The sequence below is a fragment of the Idiotropiscis lumnitzeri genome, chromosome 11 (assembly GCF_059441095.1).
Source record: "Idiotropiscis lumnitzeri isolate Australia: NSW breed Sydney's pygmy pipehorse chromosome 11, RoL_Ilum_1.0, whole genome shotgun sequence".
Taxonomy (NCBI): Eukaryota; Metazoa; Chordata; class Actinopteri; order Syngnathiformes; family Syngnathidae; genus Idiotropiscis; species Idiotropiscis lumnitzeri.
In genome coordinates, this window is record NC_142401.1 from 20,538,640 (window position 1) to 20,560,620 (window position 21,981).

At 39.3% G+C, this 21,981-nt stretch overlaps 1 protein-coding gene across 1 annotated transcript in view; it reads left to right on the forward strand.

The window, feature by feature from the left end:
* Positions 1-1,864: 1,864 nt before the first annotated feature.
* Positions 1,865-21,981, forward strand: part of cntn2 (contactin 2) — a 36,022-nt gene continuing 15,905 nt past the window's right edge. Inside the window, exons 1-13 of the mRNA XM_088308628.1 lie at positions 1,865-2,115; positions 6,041-6,179; positions 7,210-7,351; positions 10,347-10,522; positions 12,509-12,604; positions 12,743-12,955; positions 14,180-14,282; positions 14,916-15,097; positions 15,203-15,339; positions 16,635-16,764; positions 16,856-17,006; positions 20,924-21,051; positions 21,318-21,493. Of these exons, the coding sequence (XP_088164754.1) occupies positions 6,107-6,179; positions 7,210-7,351; positions 10,347-10,522; positions 12,509-12,604; positions 12,743-12,955; positions 14,180-14,282; positions 14,916-15,097; positions 15,203-15,339; positions 16,635-16,764; positions 16,856-17,006; positions 20,924-21,051; positions 21,318-21,493 (1,707 nt within the window). The 5' untranslated portion in view covers positions 1,865-2,115; positions 6,041-6,106. The remainder of the gene's footprint in view (positions 2,116-6,040; positions 6,180-7,209; positions 7,352-10,346; positions 10,523-12,508; positions 12,605-12,742; positions 12,956-14,179; positions 14,283-14,915; positions 15,098-15,202; positions 15,340-16,634; positions 16,765-16,855; positions 17,007-20,923; positions 21,052-21,317; positions 21,494-21,981) is intronic.

The window sequence follows — 21,981 nt, forward strand, 5'->3', positions numbered from 1 at the left end:
TTGGGTGATCTTTCTAATATTTTGAGAAGTTGTTGTGAGGATAACTAGAGGCCACAAAAGAGCCATTTGAACCATCTCCACGGTAGCCACAAAGACTTTGAACATTTACAATGAAGATAATTTTTCTTTTGTTTTAAATTTTGCACCAGACACGCGGATTGAACCGCCTGTGCAAGAGGGAGTAACTTCACTTTGCTTCAAATGAAAAAAAAGAGCACTCATCTGTTGTGTCTAGTACTGTCTACTGTACTGTATCCATGCTTTGCAACCTCCATTAGCTAAGGTGTGGTGTAGTGTAAAAAGAGAAGGAGAAAGTGAAATAGAGAGATGTGATCTGTGGTAGGAGAGAGAAAGAGAAAGACATCACATCGTCCTTCGTTAAAAAAAAGAAATAAAAGTTACCTGTCAGTCTGGTGACCGACGGCAAGTGTGTTACAGCTAAATGATATATTGGTTGATATTTAAACATTGCAAACATTTCAATGCACTCACAAGATACTCTGAGTTTAAGAAAGCTGGCTTCGTTGTATGCTCCCGATGAAGAAAGACTACTGCCGTGCATTTCACACGTATGCCTTCAGTGGAGTCCTACTTAGTCCAACTTGAATAAATACCCCTCATAATACCATCGTTTATGACACCACGGCTGGACAAATAATTTACAGACACACACTTACGCACAACCGAGTCAGTGTAGGACGACCTTGGTTTATAAGAGCGAGCTTCTCTTGAAAAGTCCATCTTGAAAATGGCTTTGCAAGTATATCTGCAGTCAAAATCAGACTTTCCCTTCCTTTGGTCTTTGTAAGATAAGAAAGCAAGAATACATTTAAGATTTCGAACGGCCACTGGGTAAGACTGACTGATGCGGATTTGTTGATTCTGTATAGCGCTGCCCTCTCACAAGTGAGTATTGACTCAAAAGACATGTTTGTCACCTTCAACGTGAGGCTTGCGAGAGGGCCTTACGGTCAACAAATCATTATCTGATTGGCTATTGCAACTCTACTATCAACTCTAAGAGACTGTTCACTCACACAGAACTGATGCTACCATTCTGAAGGCCTGGCATCACTGGCTAGGGGAGTTCTGATATATATATACATAAAAATATATATATATATATATATATATATATATATATATATATATATATACATATATATATATATGAGCGAGAGAGAGAGATGTATTTATTGCACTGCATTTTGGCTCTCAATTTCTTCTTCACACAGCCGGGTATGCTTCCGTAATTTTGCCGACTTCGAGTCTCTCTCTCTCTCTCTCTACCCCCCCTCTCTCCCCCTCTCACTCTCAGTTAAAGGGGCAGTACACGCAACAGCTTTACACAATGTCATTCTGAGTCCATCCTTTAAAAAAAACAACTTCTCATCCTCCACCCATTTTGGGGACGGAATGTCCATTGATGATAAAAAACTTAGTTTGTTTACTATGCAATACAATACAATGTAATTTTTATAGAAATCTACACTTTGCAGTGCATGCAATTCTCATAGGTCAAGATTAATTAATCAATTTATAAAACGAAATACAATATAGAGAAATGATGTGCACATTTCCAGCGTGTGAAAAGGCACACTAGTAAATTTCTATTTTTCCAATATTTCAACTAATGTTTACTACCACCCCTTTACTGGGTCGTCAAACGAGCAGTTAGCACGACATGAATTACTTGTTAATACCTTGTGGTCAACCCATCTATGTGTTTCATTTTATTAATTATATGCAATCAGACTTGGGTTTTAGCAACCAATAAAACATTCGGAAAAACGCTAAAATTTACCTTTACTTTTACTTTGTAAAATCGAAATCACCGGAAGTGTTATTTTCGTATCGACGTCAACTTGGTTTTGTGCTAAAATCGACCAGACGGTGATGGAAAGAAAGGAGGGATGCAAAGAAAACGAAAAGGTGGGAGCGAGAAGGGGAGAGCGCGACAGTAAAATGTGGCTCAACAGAGAACTGGATAATTATAAAACTGCGTTCATCTGAATCACGATTTTTGGTTGCTTGCCGCGGGGTTACCTCTTCCCAAATAATTGAGCCGCTCCCACTGCTGCTGCTTCCGTTGGGGAAACATCGGTGGGATTCAAGGTAAGTAAATAAACAAGCATATGCCTTCATCTTATTTAGAATGACTAAAGCACACATTTTTTTCACCAGCGAACATGCGTATGCTTTGTTTTTGCACTTACTGGAGGAGAATACAATCTGAAATGTGCTGAGTTTGACGCAGTAGCGTCAGAACTCGGGCAGCATCTCAGCATCATTAGTTTTCTTCTCGACAGAACGGGTTTCACGTCCAATGTGTGTTGCTGAACGCTGTTTCAGACTTAATTTAAAAAAAACAACGATTAATACATGCGTGCACACACATACGATGCAGATCAGCTCATTTTAACATAGGCAATTGAGGAAAGATTATTCACGAGAGAAGCACATTTAGAGATTATTAATATTATAATCATCATTTGCTTTTAAGTGATTACAATCTTGTTTCAGCAGGTCACTGACCATTCCTGGTAATTCTATCTAATATGTTAGAGCCTGGCCGCCCTTTGAGTGGCTCCTATTATTAACTTATTATTTTTATTACAGTTTTAAAAAACAAACACACAAACACAAACAAAAAAGACAGAGGACTTCAAGCAAACAATACAAACATGTTTCCAGAAACTCATAGACTCTAATAAAACTCATCTTTAGCCTTTTCACAGCAGCTGCAAAGCACTACAGAACATGTTAAATAAAAAAATAACTAATAATACAATTATAACGAAAACATGCCCGTTAATGCTGTGATTTCTTTTTCATTTAACAAATAAATAAAAATGACTCATTTCAATTTTAAGATCTGGTCAAACATTTAAAAAGGAAAAACAGGCTATGGGACTGAATTATATATTAAAATTAGTGCTGTCAAGCGCAAACATGTTTTTAAACTATCTAATCGCAAAATAATTCCGTAATTAATTGCGATTGATCGCCTTTTTTCCACGACTATTTTTTGTGAAGCTTTTTGCAGGTATTTACTTGAATAATATTTTATAACGTAAAATCACCAAATATGAAGTGTATTTTAAATCAAAGACTGTTCTAATAGCTTTCTTTGATCCTTGAATACGATCTATATCTCATCTTTACAGGATTTTTTCTTGGGAACAATTCTCCAAACTAATACAATACATTTAGTTGTAAGCACCAGAGTCCAGCAGTGTTGGTTTGCAAGGCCCAGTGTTAACTAAAGCAAGGTGTTTTGTTCCGGGATCATGTGCTAAAGATGTACAGTTAATATGGAATTTGGCTTTGCAAGATATGCAAATTATTTTTTTAAGTAAATAAAACCGAGTTAACTGAGTTAAAATATTTAATCGCTATTTTTAAAAAAAACAATCTTGAGTTAAATCTTTAATTTGGACATCCCTAATTAAATTGCATTTGTAGCTATGTTAGCTTGCTAGCACCAGTTATCAAATGGTCAGTCATATTACTGGATATCTTGAGCAAACTTGTTTTAAACGTTATTGCCTTTCATTATCGAACACAAAAATTAACACTTTGCAGTCTGCAGCCAACTAGGGACCATCCTGTGTGCAGTTTACTGTCCCCCTCCCCTTTTCTTAAAATTAGACGTTACAGACCAAACTTGCATTATGTTTGTGAACTTTTTGCACTGTCAATTTGAAATTATGTGGTGTTTCATTTTTAAATTAAAGGATGGAAATTTGGATAGAATGTTTTTGTTTTTAAATCTGATTCATCAATTCATCTAAGAATCAACTGACATTAATCGCTTGTCTGTGTTAATCAATGTAATCGGAATCAATACTGGCCAATCTAACTCAAGGGTGATCAAAATGATCGAAATCCGCAGCAAAAAAAACATCATTGGAATGCCCCTACTTTTCAGTTCTGTGGCCTATTTTTTTGTTGAGTATTTTTGATCTGAGCCTAAGATAAAAACAAATCTGGAGAAGGAAAATTCCTTTTCCTTTTTAAAGATTAAAATACACATTAAATGAATAAAGGGAAAGAACGAATAACGCACGTATTTGTTTGGATTAAGGTGGTTTATTTTTTACCTAATTTTAACACCCAATGAAATTACAAATGTACAGTGTATTTGTATATAAATTATTTTTGTCATCTTGTTTGTCACGTTTAATGATTACGCACACATACCGATTAATTTATAATCTCTCTCTGCATCAACTTTTTGAGTAGTTTTGATCGACAAAATACTGACAGATTAATTTGTAAAAAAATAAAACCGTTTTAATGTTTTATTTAGTGCAACTTTCTCTGTGCATTCATGACAGGGTAAGGTGCATCTTGGCTCAACAACAACAACAAAAAAGTCTTTGTCACGTCAGAATTATGTTTTTCCGGAAGCTGTCATGAGCCTGGTAACCCAAGTAATTAAAAAAAAACAAACAAACAAACACAAAATCCCTGGGACATGAACACGGCAAAAACGTGGGGTCCTCACCACACTAACATTAAAGGGATCATTCAACCAGGATGGTCCATTTTTCAATAACAAGCTCAGTTTATTTATTCCTCTATAAGGAAAATTGCATTTGCTTGTATTTTCTATTTTATCTATTCGTTTTGGAGAAATCAGTGAATAAATAATGATTTAAAAAACACTACCTAAAAGTAAGTAATATGGCCGGCCACCCCCCTCTCCTTCCTCCATGTCTTGGTCACGTCTGGGACCGATCATAATTTGTCCCTTTAAAGTCGTAGTAAAAACATTGCTAATTATGTCAAAATAATGGGACCAACCGGCCCGAAAATGCATGTGGAAATCTCTACTTCGGCTACCTCACCCTCTGAAAATATCACCTAACTAACATCATCAGGATTTCCATGCCTGACTTAAAAGAGAATGAGGAAATGAGCAGCTTACATGCACTTTCTGACATGTCACCAAGATACACACCCACACTGAGTTCTGAAAGGCCTTTCGTGAGGTTAATTGTTTGTAGGTTGTTATATAATACAATTGCATTTTCATAGTTTTTGACCAAGGCCATTCATGGTGCACAGCTACACCACATCTGAAAATGACACATCCAGTGTGGCCACGCTCAGCTGACGAGTCAACCTCCTCACGGAAACTTTGGTGCTCTGAATTTTTCAGAGTGTCTCCATCCATCCATTTTCTGCACTGCATATCCTGATGGATGTTTCCAAAGTCTAACTTTTCACCAAGGCACGACAATGGGCGTTGCCTTGAAGCTTGCTATCCGATATATATAGTTTTTGACTTTGACAATGTCGTCACATTGTTTACATATTGTGAAGGGTTCTTAAATTGGATGACAGATGACGAACACAGCTTTACCAAGACTGTGAGGCTGTGCTGAGTGCGTTACACCACCATTTGTGAATGGTTTGTGGCGGCTTGGGGTAACGTGTCTGCTTGCACTGATATTCGAGCTTTCGCAAAATCATCAAATCATCATTCTTGAAGAGGCGCACTCTCTGAGGGAACCTGACGTGTTAAATACTTCAGTAAAGTACAACTGAACTCAGCTTTTGCTTTTTAAAAACATGCTAGCATGTGTTTTAGCATATATTCATTCTAACATAGCTAATGTGTGCTTGACCATGATTGCACCCAATAATAAGGTGTGCCATATATAAATGTTTTATACATAGAAATAGCACCAGTAACCAAGACTGCGCCTTTTACTACGGTTCGTCTTATGGTCGTCAAAATACTGTATATTAACCTACAAACAATTCAGTTTATGAAAGGCCCTCAGAAGGCTTTGAGTTCATATCTTGAAGACTTATCAAAGAAAACTGATTTGAATGAGAGAAACGGCATGTAAGTTCCTCATTTACTCATTCCACCCAAACGACCTCACCCAAGCCTGATGACCTCTCAACCAGTTCAATCAAGATATCACGTGAATGGAATCTGACAAAAATACACCCACATACAAATGTGTAAACAGTAAACACATGAATTTATGTCATTCAACTAATCTTTTTGTTCTGCTTTTAGGCATTAACAGGACTCACCTGTGAGATACTGTCAGAAGACTTTACTTGCCCTACACCACATCTCTTCATGACGTGGATCAAGTCGATGGAGCTTTTATTGACCCTTCTGGTCCTCAGCTCACTTACCTTCACAGCTTTTGGCAAGTTCCTGCAATCACACACATGCACATCCTGTTCAGAGCATTTTCTTCCAAATGTCTTTAATGTATGCCTATACATGGATACAACTAGATAAAGGTCAATAGGGTGTGAATATAAACAGTGCGCTAGTATGCATGCATGCTGGAAATTGAAAATTTCGCTGCCGTTTAGGCCTGACTGTGCCATGCATTTTGACATTTTTGGGGGGAAGGGGGGTGTTCTACAGGGCTAAAGTGTTCATGTCTGAGTCATGAATGACTTGTTGAAACCAACAAATCTCTTTGACTGGAGTCACTGATTGTTGCTTTATCACGTCACTTGAACCCTGCCGCGCATGCATGCCGCTGACTCCCCGACAACCGGGACATGCAGGACAGTGGTGGAGCGGAGTTGGACTTGTGGGTCTCGCTGCACAGCTGCTACAATGGTCCGTGGTGCAAAAAAGATTGGGCAGCAGAGACGCTGCACTAAAATAGCTGTTTGCCTGGTCCCATACTGCAACTCAGGGGTGCGCAATTAATTTTCGGTCATTTCTAGACTAGGTACATGGACAAAAGTCTTACTATTAAATTACCTGCTGAGACGCTCTCTGAAACGTGACTGTATCCTGCTGATTCGCAGAATGAAGGTTTATCACTTCCTATTCCTTTGCCGTCCACGCACACTGATTTGCTGAATGGCATTTCATCACTTCCTCCGACTTTGCGGTCATCAATGGATTCGTTCATCTTCAAAGCAGTGTCAATACTCGATAATGTAAAATATGATAATGTTTCGCTCAAAAACAGATTATTTTCTTTGGCTTTCCTCTCGTTTCAGACACAGGACCCGTTTTAGTGTTTTATTAGTTTTATTGTTTGAGATGTTTTCTGAAATTGTTTCTATTTCTTAAGGTTTGTCACATGCTTTATCCACCTCCGTCATTTTGCTAATTTCCATTGCAGACCTAATTCTTATATTCCTTAACAGGATTTTGAGTCTTTTATTTTTCTCGATCTGTATGGTGTGTGTGTGTGTGTTTATTCGCAGGTGGAGATGTGTGTGTCTCTGGTCATGACAGTGGGCCAGTCTTTGAAGAACAGCCAAGCAGTTTAATTTACCCAGAAGGTCTGAGTGAAGGGAAAGTAGTTCTCAGCTGTCAGGCCAGGGCAAGTCCAGCTGCTTCCTACAGGTGGGTAATACTGCAGACAAACTTCTATTGGCATTGACCTATGTTCATCCTCAATACGACCAATATAATATTGATCCATCCGTCAGTCTGACGGAATGCTTACCTCTGCCTACCATCATCAATTTTATCTACTACTAGGTGGTGTGTACACTTGTGTTGTATTTTGTGTATTTATTGCATGTTTGAGTCAAAGCGATGATTGTAAATACTATGGAATATCTTTGTTTTAGTTTTCACCGTATGTGGCATAGTTTTTCACTGCAATGTCTGTGACTTAGTAATAGCAGTACTAGAAGAAGAAAAAGATCCTTTTGTCCTAATATAGTGGTAACCAACTGTAATTTTAGTGATGAGGAACTGCAATTTCGTGATGATGAAAGTGTGGTTAAAATATCGAGGACGGACTGACTGACGGTCAGAAGGTTATTTCATTGTGCAAATTATGGCTTTTCCTCACAGGAGCTCACATTTAATTCAATGAAATCCCAAATATTGTGCCGATCAAATTTATTTTTTTCACAGGTTGACATGAGTAGAGCTGCGCATCTAAATTTTGGTGACTAATGTTAACCAATTTCAGACACTAGGAGGCAACATATTGCACAATGTCACCATGGAGTTGAGGCTGACATTTTTTCTCTGGTCAGAATCCCGCGGGAATGGGAATCAACTTTACCTTTAATCACAGGATTAGGACAGTACAGGATAAAAAGTTCACTGCAACAGGCAGGAGCGAAAATTTCCATTGGGTAGCTGTGTCACGATAATTACTATTTTGACTTATCGCCAACATGCGTTTATTTTGTTTTATTTTTTTTTTTTATTTAGCTGAACAAAATATGCAAATAGAACAACCAGGTGTAAAAACAAACACAGAGGCAAATAAATATATTTGAAAAATATGTGTTAAAGCGTGACGTCATTAGCAAGCTTGCAGCCTCAGAAGGACCCCGTCCACATCTAGCATCCCGTCCCTATCTAGTACCGACACCGGTTCTTCAAGGGAACTAACAACTTATTCTTATACTTCTCTCTGTGCAGTAAAACAGATTTATTTATCTGGGCTTTTATTTGGGTGAGTATTGAGAGATCAGGAAAACAATCTTTGTTGAGCCAAGGGACCAAGGTATTTTATTATTTACAAAAATCTCACGGTGACCAGTCAACCATAACACAAAAATGTATCTTGTCTACTCTCAATTTAGTCTTAAATGTACTTAAAAAAATGTACTTTCATTATTTTTGCAATGACTTCATCAACCAGTGCCACTAAAAACACAAAGATAAAAAAAAAAAAAAAAAAAAAAAAAAAAACATATTATGGTTCAGCGCGCTAGTTTCTGGGCAAATATTATTGTCCAGAAAAATTATTATCGTGTCAGGGCTACCAGTAGGGTTCATGAGAAAGTTCAATAAATGAGTAAAATGCATATTTAGTTCTTGTTTTTTTTTTTGTTTTTGTTTTGTTTTTTTAATGTAGCTGAACTCCAAAATGGTATTAGAGTGGGAGTGGGAGTAATTCTGAACAGGAGGACAGGACGGGACAGGATTTATTATTTTTACTATATTTGGGGATAGGACGGGAATTTTTGTGTGGAAGTGGGAAGGGACCTGACTGAAAATCAACTTTATGTCACCTTCTACCATGGAAGCTGATGCAGAAAAAAAATAGGGGGAACAATTTTCCTCCAAGGGAACCCCGGGCCATCACACTGCAGTCGCCACGTCATGTGTACTGTACCAGGACACAATCCTGCCAATGGCCTTTCTGAATTTCAATGGAGCCAGAGCAGTGACTATGTTTATATGCCATCAATAGTCACGTTCAGGTCCAAATTCGAGTTTCTGGAACATTCAGAATAAACCATTTCCATGTGTGAGCAGACAGAGTTACTCCTGTATCGATGGTAATTGTGAACAATTGTAATGTCCCCGTCTCAACCGCGATGCACGTCGTTTCTTCGTTTCTGCTTCTTAGTTTGTTATTGTCAATAAAAGACAGGATCCTGTCTATACATTTTCAGCGATAAGCTGACATTATAGATTTTAGTGGGGGATTTCAATGTGGATATATTAAACGCAACTGGCCACCAAAAACAATTGACTTTATTAATACATTGCATGGTAATTGTCTTTTAGCTGTAATTATGAAACTGAGTAGGATAACAGTAGATAAAGCCACATTAGTACTTGACATATTCACAAATGAAATCAGATCATAAAATAAAATTATCATAAAATAGTGGAGGGGCGGCACGGTGGCCGACTGGTTAGCATGATGGCCTCTCAGTGAGAGACAGCAACGGTCGTGGGTTCGATCCTGGCTCCGGCCTTCCTGTGTGGAGTTTGCATGTTCTCCCCGTGCCTCCGTGGGTTTCCTGCGGCACTCCGTTTTCCTCCCCCATTCCAAAAACATGCATGGCAGGTTGATTGAACACTCTAAATTGCCCCTAGGTATGAGTGTGAGCGCGGATGGGGTTTCGTCTCTGTGTGCCCTGCAATTGGCTGGCAACCAGTTCAGGGTGTCCCCCGCCTACTGCCCGAAGATAGCTAGGATAGGCCCCAGCGCCCCCGCGACACTAGTGAGGAGAAGCGGTATAGATAATGGATGGATGGATGGATAGTTAGTGGAATTCTCATGAGTGAGTCTATATAACCAACAAGTCGGGTTAGAGAACGAGTCCTATTTGGGTTTTTAAAAACTGGTTCAGATGTTTGAAGGTGTTTAAATGACCTTGCACAACCGAAATACTGCTTATATTATTGTTTTGAATGAGCAATTGACTGCCTATACTGTAAACTTAGTCAGTGAAGAGACATGGTGGCCTCAAGACAACCACATACCGGGAGCGAACAAATCAGAGTAAAGCTGTTTCCCGTGTAGAATGAAGGATAACAGTCAACCAATTTATTTATTTATTTATTTATTTTTGAGGTGCAAGGGACCCTTTAAACTATTCTTGTATGGCATATTTTTGAACTTTTTCTTGTCCAGGTGGTTGGTGAATGGTACTGAGGTCCCATTGGGTTTAGACCTCCGTTATACTCTGGTTGCTGGCAACTTGGTAATCAGCAGACCCGAGTCTGGTCAAGACACAGGCTCTTATCAGTGTCTGGCCATCAACCGCTGTGGAACTATCATCAGCAGAGCAGCTAACCTAAAATTTGGCTGTAAGTAAATGCATGGCTTTCTTATTCTATTGAGGTGCTCAGCTGTAATTGTTGCTTTACCTGAAAGTTACTATTTTTTTTCTTTACATTTTCCAAATTATACGTCAATAGTTCTTATTCAGTCATTCTATGCAACTCATAAGATTTTTCTGTTGGATGAGTTTCATGTGTCAACAAATCCAGTTGTTAAAATATAATGTCACAGAAGAGAAAAAGATGTGTAAAAAAAAAAAATAAAAAAATAAAAAATTGAGAGAAATTGTAGAGTATCCCTTTTTAACGGCCATCATTTATTACCGAATTTGTACTGACGACTACGATTAATCAAATTTTAAGTCATGATTTTGGCTTCTCTTAAACTGTGCAAAATAGTTGAGTACATTTATAAGTTCCCAACATTGTGAAAGTACCCTGAATGCACCATGTTACTTGTGGATCAAGCGTGTAGCATATGTGATTCTGTCCGGCGCTAATTTTGTTTTGCCTTTTCACCATATGGAAGCGCTTTGTTAGGGCTCCAGCTATTGTGAAATGTGCTACATAAATAACGTTGTATTGTTGTATTTTATTTTAACGGTCAGAAGCTAGTTGTTGCTTTTAGTCGTGCCGTTGTCCTGCTTTTAGCCGGAGGAAGGAAGGAGGGGGTATAGGTCCATACCCCCCATCTGCCTGCTGCCCACTGTCAGTCGCCTTCTGCCTCCTGAGAGTTGACACGACTTTAGCATAGCTAAATGTCCGAAATATAACCAGTCAGGGTTCATGTGCGCATTCTTAATCTTGTTCGCCTAAGCCTGTGTAAGTGGAGGATCGATAGGCACGGTATTTTTGATTTTGTGAGATGATCACATGAGCTCACGTTTGATGTCACTAAATCACAGGTTGAAATGGACAAGAGTAGTTTGAATTTGAATTTCGGTGGCAGTCGGTCGCCGTTTTAGACAACAGAACTGACAAAACGAGCAATCTTACCTCACTTGAGTGTTGGTATCAGGGTTACCTCTAATTTTCCATCGCATTCACTCAAACTCCCTGAGCATTACTTGGACCATGGTGAGATGCACACGGCAGCTACCAAACCAGTATCAGACCTGTTCAAAACCTGAGATCATAAGTTATATGATGTAGGTATGTTACACAAAAAAAATCAAGCCACCTATATATCCAAATGGCACATATCAGTAAATAGAGATTTGTGATGTGAATGAAATCAGCCCTAATTTGTTTTATTTGAGCTCCAAGGACATTTGAAGCATAATTAAGTCTCGATATAATCTGTTTTGATATGGTGCAACAGAGACCAATGACCACTCATAAATAATGGAAACATAATTTCATAAAACGAAAATTTCTTGCAACCTCACCTCTGAAATGCGTGACAAAGACAAGAGAGAACCTGGCGTGTTAAATACTTCAATAAAGTCCAACCAATCTCAGTTTTTCTCCCGTTGCCTTTTAAAGACTGCCCTACCAAAATTTAATCAACATTTACATTTACCAATATTAATAGTCAACACTCTGGATCTAGCCTTCACCGCCCACAGGGCCACACCTAGCCTCACCCACATCAGAAAATCTGATCACATCACTATTATGTTAATGCCTGCACACAAACAGAGTGTGAGAGTTGCCAAACAAGCAGGCTAGAGTGTTCTTGCTACTCAAGATTGCTTTGATTCAACAGACTGTGAAATATGCAAGCAGATAGTACAATAACCACAAACTGTGACCTCCTATATCACTGAGAGCATCGATGATGTGGCCCACATTAAAAAAAAACCATCACCACTAACCAGAAACCATGGCAGGCAGGAGATGTTGAAGGAAACTTCACCTTCAGAGCTTGGCATAATCTAAAAAAAATATAGAAAAATACATGTGTTGATCCCATCTAAGTTACTCAGTGGCAGTCGACAAGTTTCTTCCAAGTGGGCATCTTCATTGCTCAGTTTTGTACGATGATCATTTTATTTAATTTTTTTTTTTTAGACCTTCACGACTTCCCTCCTGACAGCAGGAGTCCTCAGACAGCTTATGAAGGCATCGGAACATTCTTAGCATGTCAGCCACCTCCACATTACCCAGGTATTCTTTTCATGCCAAAGATGCTTTGCATGTAATATTTCAGACTTTTCGGAATAAAGGGTTACTTAGTTCGAAAAGGTTAAGTATCTCAACCTGCACTGTTGCTTAATCAGAAACACTCATCTTCCCTCTTTGCAGCTCTGTCTTACCGGTGGCTCCTCAATGAGTTTCCCAACTTCATCAAGAAAGATGATGGCCGCTGGTTTGTATCCCAGGTATCAGGTAATCTCTACCTTGCCAAAGCAGAACCCAATGACACCGGAAACTACTTCTGCTTCACTACCATCAATATGGACATCAGTACAAAGAGTACCTTCAGCAAAGCTAACCAACTCTCCGTGCTGCCTGAAGGTAAGACGTAAACGCCATACCTTGCTGATACAGCTGCCGTGCATGCCACACTTGTACAGTTTATACTGTCGCACATAGTCATTAAAAAAAAAAGGCAGAAAAATGCTGACTAAAGTACTTAAGACCTTAACATGAGTTCAAAAAGGAAACTCAATTTTCTATCCTAAAATTGGACTTCCATCCACCCATCCATCTTCTGTACCGCTTCTCCTCACTAGGGTCGCGGGGGGCGGGGTCACTGGAGCCTTTCCCAGCTATCTTCGGGCAGTAGGCGGGGCACACTGTGAACTGGTTGCCAGCCAATTGTAGGGCGCAGAGAGACGAACAACCATCCGCGCTCACACTCATACCTAGGGGCAATTTAGAGTGTTCAATTGGCCTTCCATGCATGTTTTTGGAATGTGGGAGGAAACCGGAGTACCCGCAGGAAACCCACGCAGGCAGAGGGAGAACATGCAAACTCAACACAGGATGTCCGGATGAACCCACGCCCGATGCTGTCTCTCACTGTGAGGCCATCGTGATAACCAGTCGGCCACCGTGCCGCCAAATTTGGACATATTAATGATTTTTTTTTCTATATGGAAATGTTTTGGCTTACTTGGTCCCCTAATCATTTTTAGATTTAATATTAAGTTTAGAGTAGATGAAACAAATTGGGAGGCAAAAAAAAAAGGCAATTGCTAGTTTGGTAGAGTTTTGACGTACATTGATGTACGGTGACGCATGCAACAGCCGTATGACTGACTGCTCTGTACGTCAATCAAGTGACATAGGCGGGCGGGCTACTTTTTTTTCTTTTTTCTTCTCATTCTCTGCCGTTAACAGGCAGCTAAATCAATAACATTAAACTAGTAGGGTTGGCAGTGATTGACTTAATGCCATGCGATTTACTGCCAGTCCTTTGGCAAGCTACTAGTTGACCTAGAAACGACGTAATGGTCACCCCTGAAATACAATGTTGTGTTTTCATCCATTAAGATACTGCAATGTAAATAAGAAATATTAAAAATATTTCCTGTCAGATTCACTGTGAATGGCTCTGCACGAGTTTTTTGTATGCTCATTTATGCACATAATACCACCACAATTGGGTGTAATTATCTAATACAATGGTTCTCAAGCTCTAGCAATCAACAAATTCAATGTTTGCACACCAATAATTATCATTAAACAAGAACAAGTCAATGATCTCAATGAAATAAACTGCTGGTTTGACCCTAGCCAATCCAAAGAAGTCAGCTCCAAGCATAAAAGTACGCTTTCCAGCGGAGACCTACGCCCTTGCCGGACACACTACCCAGTTAGAGTGCTTCGCCTATGGAAAGTAAGTTTCAAAACTCTTCTGCAGTCTTCTCCTAAACCAGGGATCTTCAATTCAAATTTGGAGGGTTCGGGTTGCAAGGGATTTTACAGGGCAAATGTTTAAACCTCAAAAATGTTTTTCTCAAACATCAAAATAGCAAGTGTCCTTATTTAATAAGGAAGTACCGGTGAGCATTTTTGTGCAATCTAATGAAAACTAAAGCTACAGAACTTAGAACTAACTTTATTGAAAAACAAAAGTTTAAACGAAATAAAAACTACTATATATAAATGATAATGAAAAATTCGAAGTTATTATCTTCTGCCTCAACTTTGCCATGCCGTATCTCATATTCTCAGTCCCCTCAAATCTCATCTGGTAAACAAACGGTTTGATTACTCATTATGGTTATGTGAGCACAACAAGGACTACTATAATACTCACTATAGCTGCATATACAGTCTGCGACAGTGGTGTGCGTGACGATGCACACACTCTCTTCATCTAACCACAATTGCCCGTGGGTCCACCTGAGACTACGACTTGTTCTGGACCAGAAACACGGTCTCTATTTAAAAATACCCATGCTAAACCTTTGATCATGTATGTTTTCTCACTTGGGGCACTTACTTGTCTCTATATTTCCTCTTGTAGTCCAGTCCCAAAACTGAGATGGAAAAAGGTTGATGGACTCATGCCGTCCAAGGCAGGTTCTAGTGTTGCGGGTCCCACTCTTATCCTACCAGATCTCTCTTTTGATGACGAGGGCGTCTATGAGTGTGAAGCCCACAATTCAGAGGGAGTTGATGTGTACCAGGGCCGCATCAGTGTGCAAGGTTTTTGTTAGCATTTATTTACTTTCAAGTCAATCAATGTTGCTTTTATACATTACCACTTTTTAATATGTCATTTTCCATGCAGTGCTTCTTTTTGTGCTTCAGCTCAGCCAGACTGGTTGCAGGTGATGAGTGACTCTGAAGTCGAGATCAGTTCTGAGCTTCACTGGAGTTGCGTGGCTGCTGGCAAACCACGACCTTCAATTCGGTGGCTCCGCAATGGGCAGCCGCTCACTACACAGGTGCAAGTACTACACAGTTAAAAAAAAAAAAAAAAAAAAAAAATATATATATATATATATATATATATATATATAGCGTTTTTTGAGCACAATGATGCACACATCAGTGTTCTCAAAAACAATGTATTTAAAAAAATCCAAAAAGGCAAACAAGACACTTGGAATAGAAATCCCATAAAACAAGATTCAAAATGACTAACAAACATTAAGATAAAGCTCAACATATTATGACTTTGGGACGCGACAACTGATGCTGCTCCCATCAGTCAAGCAAATGCAACAAACTCACGAACAAACTAGTGAAGTATTTGCTGCATTCGAGAAATGTGGGAAAAGTGCACTAGATAGCCCCTTTGAACTGAAGAGGTCCGAAAAAAAGGACCTCTTACATTTGACTCAAACACTTTGAGATCAGAACTAGGACAATTAGAGTTCATCTAATAAATGTAATTAAAAATGTTATATTCATCTACGGCGGCACAGTGGCCGACTGGTTAGCACAATGGCCTCACAGTGAGAGACAGCATCGGGCATGGATTCAATCCCGGCTCCGTCCATCCTGTGTGGAGTTTGCATGTTCTCCACGTGCTTGCGTGGGTTTCCTCCGGGTACTCCGGTTTCCTCCCACATTCCAAAAACATGCATGGCAGGTCAATTGAACACTCTAAATTGCCCCTAGGTATGAGTGTGAGTGCTGATGGTTGTTCGTCTCTGTGTGCCCTGCAATTGGCTGGCAAGTTGGCAGTTCAGGGTGTCGCCCGCCGACTGCCCGAAGATAGCTGGGCTCCAGCACCTCCCGTGACCCTAGTGAGGAGAAGCGGTACAGATGATGGATGGATACATGTATTAAATTTATTTGACTTTCCACCTTCCTCGAATATAGCAAACACACGCACACACACAAGCAAACAGACGAGACAACGAGGAACATCTGGACGAGACAAGTGGCTCAGATCGTTGATTGGAAGACACAAAGGACTCGTTAACTCGACTGTGAAAGTTTTGTAAAAACAAAAAATCCAATGAGAAGGACAAGACAAGAAACAAGACATCTCAATATAGATCCAAACACCAATAATGACACATGCATTATTCATTGATTCATATATTTTCATAATACTGTCTAAATTGATCCAAGTTACTCAACTATGGGACGTTACATTTTATACATATATTTCACGAAAGGTAACCCTGTATACAGGGTCAAAGAAATAATAACACAATAACACAACTTTATTTCTTTTCACTTTATAAGCTCCCTTCTAACTTGTGTCTTTCCATCCACAACCTCTCAGGATAGAGTAGAAGTAAATGCAGCTCGTCTCAAGATCAGCAACCTCGCCCTGGAGGATTCTGGGATGTATCAGTGTGTTGCTGAGAACAAGCACGGAACAATCTACTCTACCGCTGAGCTAAGAGTCCAAGGTAAGGCAAAGTATCCTATTAATTAGAACAACAAACTGCAACATTTCATCTCTTTGTCCAATCTCTGTTCTGCACCTTCTCCCTGCTCCAGTTCAGGCTCCGGACTTCCGATTGAACCCTGTGCGGAAACTGATCCCTGCAGCTAGAGGGGGACAAGTGATGATTGAGTGTCGCCCACGAGCCGCCCCGAAGCCAAGCCTGTTCTGGAGTCGTGGGACTGAGTTGCTCACAAACAGCAGCAGGTAACAACCACAAATCATTTCTTGATTATTTTCCTTTACTGTCCAATAATAAGGGGATTATCGTCATATCAAGAAAGTGGGGATAGTGAGAGAAACCAAAGGATATACCCTAATATTTTCAACTGAAATAAAAAAAAACTGATGTTTTTTGCTCCTTCACAAAATTAATGTGGATATAATTTTGCAGCGATAGGGGGACCATCGTACCACTGAAATGTCGCTTTTCCATTACATATTTCTCCTCCATTGTAAAATATATTTTTTTAAAATAAGTTTGTTGTAAAACACAATATGTATACTGCATATGCTGTATTTTAATGACTTTGCTCGCTTAAAACCAGGAAATGGGTGTGTGCAGTGGAGTTTCTTAACTGCATTGGTCGGCCAGTCAGATGATAGTGACGTCACGGCCCTACTTGGCCTGCGTTTTCAAATCAGGTTGAAAGAGGTTCTGAAAACGGTTCTATTGTAACTGCACAGTAGGGCTGGGCGATAAACCGAAAATTTACCGTTACCGAAATTTATTACAATGACCGACATAATTTTGCCCATGTCGGTAAATTCGGTGTTTAAAAAAAAGAAAAGAAAAGTCTTTTCTGTCTGCGGCTATGTTCATGCCCCTTTAAGACGGCTACAACGCGTGTAGTCACGTGACTCCACCCATCTGAACAGAAAGAAAACAGACGACGCGGTCGTAGCTGGCGATTCAAATCAAGAAGACGAAGTAACGTTAGTTGAAATTGTTCCTGTCGCGCTTGTCCCGAAACGAAATTCGACATCTGTCGTTTGGAAATGTTTTGGGTCCCATAAAGACGATGTTTGAGCAAAACAACACGTACTACAAAGTGCGCCGTAAGCACCCAAAACAGCGCGTCCAACCTTTTCTTTTTCACCACCCACAACACAACCATGCTGTTGACTTGGAGCTTGTGCTAAAAGTTCAAAGTGAGAAGCAAAGTTCAACAAGTGACAACAGCCCATAACGGAGGCGACACCATACGAGAGAACGATGAAGAAGCGGACGCGATATCCGAGCACATAGCTAAAGATAGAGCTCCTCTAGTTACAGTAGAGCACACGGGATTTAAACGCCTCTTGAAAGTAGCAAACAAGAGGTACGAATTTTTTTGTCTCAAACCGTACTTCCCAATATGGACAACATCCGGACGGGAGTGTTGACATGTCAAGCATTTTGCATCCACATCCAACTTGCGGTCGAGTCGCAACAACCTGTTTGAGCCTGACTGTGCATGACGTAGACGACAAGTGGCGACTGTGCACCAGAGTACTCGAGACGGCACATTTTCCCAATGATGCACACTTGTTTATTTGACTTACATTGAATCTTTTTTTTCATTTTATTTCGCATTTTTTATTTGGCATTATTTATATTGTTTACAAGAGGCCACACAAATCTAGTGCTTTGCACATATCATTACAGCATCTTGACACAATCTGTTTTCAGAAAAAGATTTTGCAAGAGCGGTACCTTTTTCTCCTGTTCTTTGTGACATTGTTCACGTCCTGCAAAGCAAGCTATTTGGAATGTTTATACAAATGATTTTTGTACTTTTATTTTTCATTGAAAGTAATGTGTACCAGTTGGTCAAAAAAAAAGCAGTTAATATGCATTCCTGCATTTATTTAGATTTTGGTTTAAGGGGGGAATTTATCGTGCATTTATCGTTATTGAGGTAAAATTGCTCAATTTATCGCGATATTGATTTGAGGTCATATCGCCCAGCACAGTACTGCACAGCCCCGAAAATGTGTAATGAAAGCGATCACACATTGGACAACGAGACTGATTGTGGGTAGAAAAGGGCCTGTCATAGAGAAAGTATGGCTGAGCGCTGTAGTAGTTAAAATCGTAACAGGCCGTCCGGAAATTGAATCTTTTCCTCGCAACCCCTGACACCAAAGAGATTAAGATGAGCGCCGAGGCTGACAATTTTTCAAATGATATTTTTTATGCAATTACCTCAAACTTTTTTTTTCCCATCTTCATCCATCATCACGCATCTGTATGTCCCCACCCATCGCCAATAGTTGTGTCGCACAGTTGGAGGGGTGCTAATAAAATATTGTTAAAATCATAATAATTATTATTCGTTCTGTGAATTGATTTCTTCAATGATACAGAGACATTACACCACACAGTTGACATTTATAAATGAAATACGATGACATCTACCACATACATCACCATTTACACCTACTTTTAGGTAGTCTACAATTGTGCGTGTGTGAGTGCATGTGCTTGTGTGTGTACTCGCTGGTAACACGTTTTGTCTCTACAGTCTCTAATTAGCCAGTTTCGTCACGCTGTTGACAAGATTAGAAATAATAATTTTAAGTTAAATTAGAAGCACAAAAGGGGGCTAAAATGGGATGTTATTTCAAAGGATCTGTATTGGTGGGCTTCAGCCGTGATGGGGAACCCAAAGTAAACACGACAACTGTCACGGCTGAACTAAGTTTGAAGCCAAATGCATAAATCAAACCAAGCAAAAGTTCAAATAATAAATTATTTAATTAATAAAGTTCAAGACAAAGTCACTTGTGAGAGGAAAATGCAATTGTGCTAAAGGAAAACTAAATGAATCGATTGGGGAAAAACGGTCACCAAAATTAAAGAATACAAAGTACCAAAAGAAAAATTCAAAAATAATATTCTAAACATAAGATTCTAAAATGACAAAGGCTTACTTGAAACTTGACGTGAATAATAAGGCATAAGACACTGACAAGACAAACTAGCACAGGACAACAGGAGAGACATACTATGTATGCACACGGTAATGAGCAACAGGGGAAAACAATCAGGGTGGGAAAGACAATCAAGAGAAACAGGGAAAGAGCATATTGGCCGAAATGAGGGAAGAGACCATTACAAAATAAATCAAGTTGTGTACACAAGACAAACTTAACTTGGCTTTGTAGACATGACAGCAACCATCGACTGTTGAGAAGGTTTTATGGAAACCAATGATGCACGCAAGTGTGAAGACACAAAAAAAGGCTGAACCATTCGGTCGTTGAGAAATAACAAACCAATTATTGTACAAAAACTGCTGAAGTGGACAGAGCCACAGGGGAAGGAAGGTGCCTTACTAAAAAATACAGAAAAAAATGAAACCTAGACTCTAAGATAAAAAAGCACCGCACTTGAACCCATGCAAGGTCCAGAGAACCAATGAGAGAAAACACTTGAATAATCAATGAGATTTGGTGTCGAAGACAAACTAACAGGAAGAACGAGGCGGGTCAGCGAATAGGCACAGAGAGTGGAAATAAGCAATTTGAACGCAATCCGTCACCTTCCTTCTTCTGTGACCGAGTTTAAATAATGTGGCAAATAATTGCCACCAGGTGCAACATGGAAGCTTCACCCACCAACACTTCCAAAGGTGTCTGATGAGAAAACAAGATTATACTTTGAAAAACTGGACCATAACACAATCATTGTAATATTATTCTACTGTCATGTTTGACAGATCGTTGTAACTTACCTGTATGTGACAAAAAGTGTTGTCGTTGTTTTTGTTTTTTAAGACGGGTAACACCTTGAATTAATGTTATATAATTCAAAAACCAATTTATTATGAGCATCCCAGAGGGTTCCAGTTGGGTGAGCCAGGCCCAGGAACGTTATTAACAACTGTTACATTCTGAACACGATGTCAGAGCAAGTGGCTCTGTAGCAGTGTAGTAGTGATCATATAGTTACATAATTTCAGAACTAAACATGGAGGTAAATGTCAATCAATGTTAAAGAACTCCAACTAAACTCTACTGTTTTGACCTCAGGCATTTTTATTAACAATATTCAGGTATTGTGTAGTGATTTCTCATAATTTTTCCACCGTCATAAATATTAAGGTTGGTAATTGAATTTGTGTGAAATGTCTGCACAGGGTGACTGTGACTCCTGATGGAATCTTGTGGATCACTAACATAAGCAGAGCAGATGAAGGGAAATACACTTGCTTTGCTGAGAATTACCTGGGCAAAGCGAACAGCACAGGACACCTGTCTGTCAGAGGTATCATTAACAAACACTCAGAGTAATTAATTTTCTCGGACAGACTTGCCTCATGAAATCAAACCATGCCTCCTATTGAAATATATAATGACAGTTTATCGCTGCCGTTTGTATTTGTAACTGATAAGCAAATACCAAACATCATCCAAAAAGAAATATATATATACTCTGTTGCAGACTAAATACAATCATCTTCCCTAATACTTGACTAATTGTTCAATGATTTGTGTTGCTTGAAAAACTCTCAATGTGGTCATAACCCACAGACGCGACGAAGATCACATTGGCTCCCTCCAACGCCGACATCAATCAAGGTGAAAATGTGACACTGCAGTGCCATGCCTCTCATGATCCCACCATGGACCTGACCTTCACCTGGGCCCTCAACGGGGCTCTCCTGGACCTAGAGGACTCCACAGGACCTTACCATAGAGTAGAGGGGGTGAGTGATTACAGGGATTTATGGTGGATGGAAGAAGTGTCAAAATTAATTTAGCAAACTTAAATTGTCACAATTTCTGCCTCTTGATTGTAATTATTCTTTGATTTCTGTAGTTCTTCATGAAAGCAGACAGATTATTTAAAAATAAGATGTTTGCAAACATCTGATTTTAGTTTGGACAAAAATGACCAAACCAGTAACAATCAGTGATCTGTTTCAGAAAGGGTGGTGAGGGCAACAACAACTCTTGTGATATTGCTTAATTGCAATTCTTTTTTTTTTTTAATCACTAAACAATACCAAATTAACAACAATAATTGGTTAAAGAGTAACCAGGAAAATGTGTTTGTAATACACTTAAATGCAAATTAAAATTGTATCTCAATATTTGATTAAGTGATGGAATAATCAATAGATTCTAAAAATATTTGATAATGACAGCCATAGTGGATCGCAAATGTTGATGGGGACACATTGACTAATTTTTA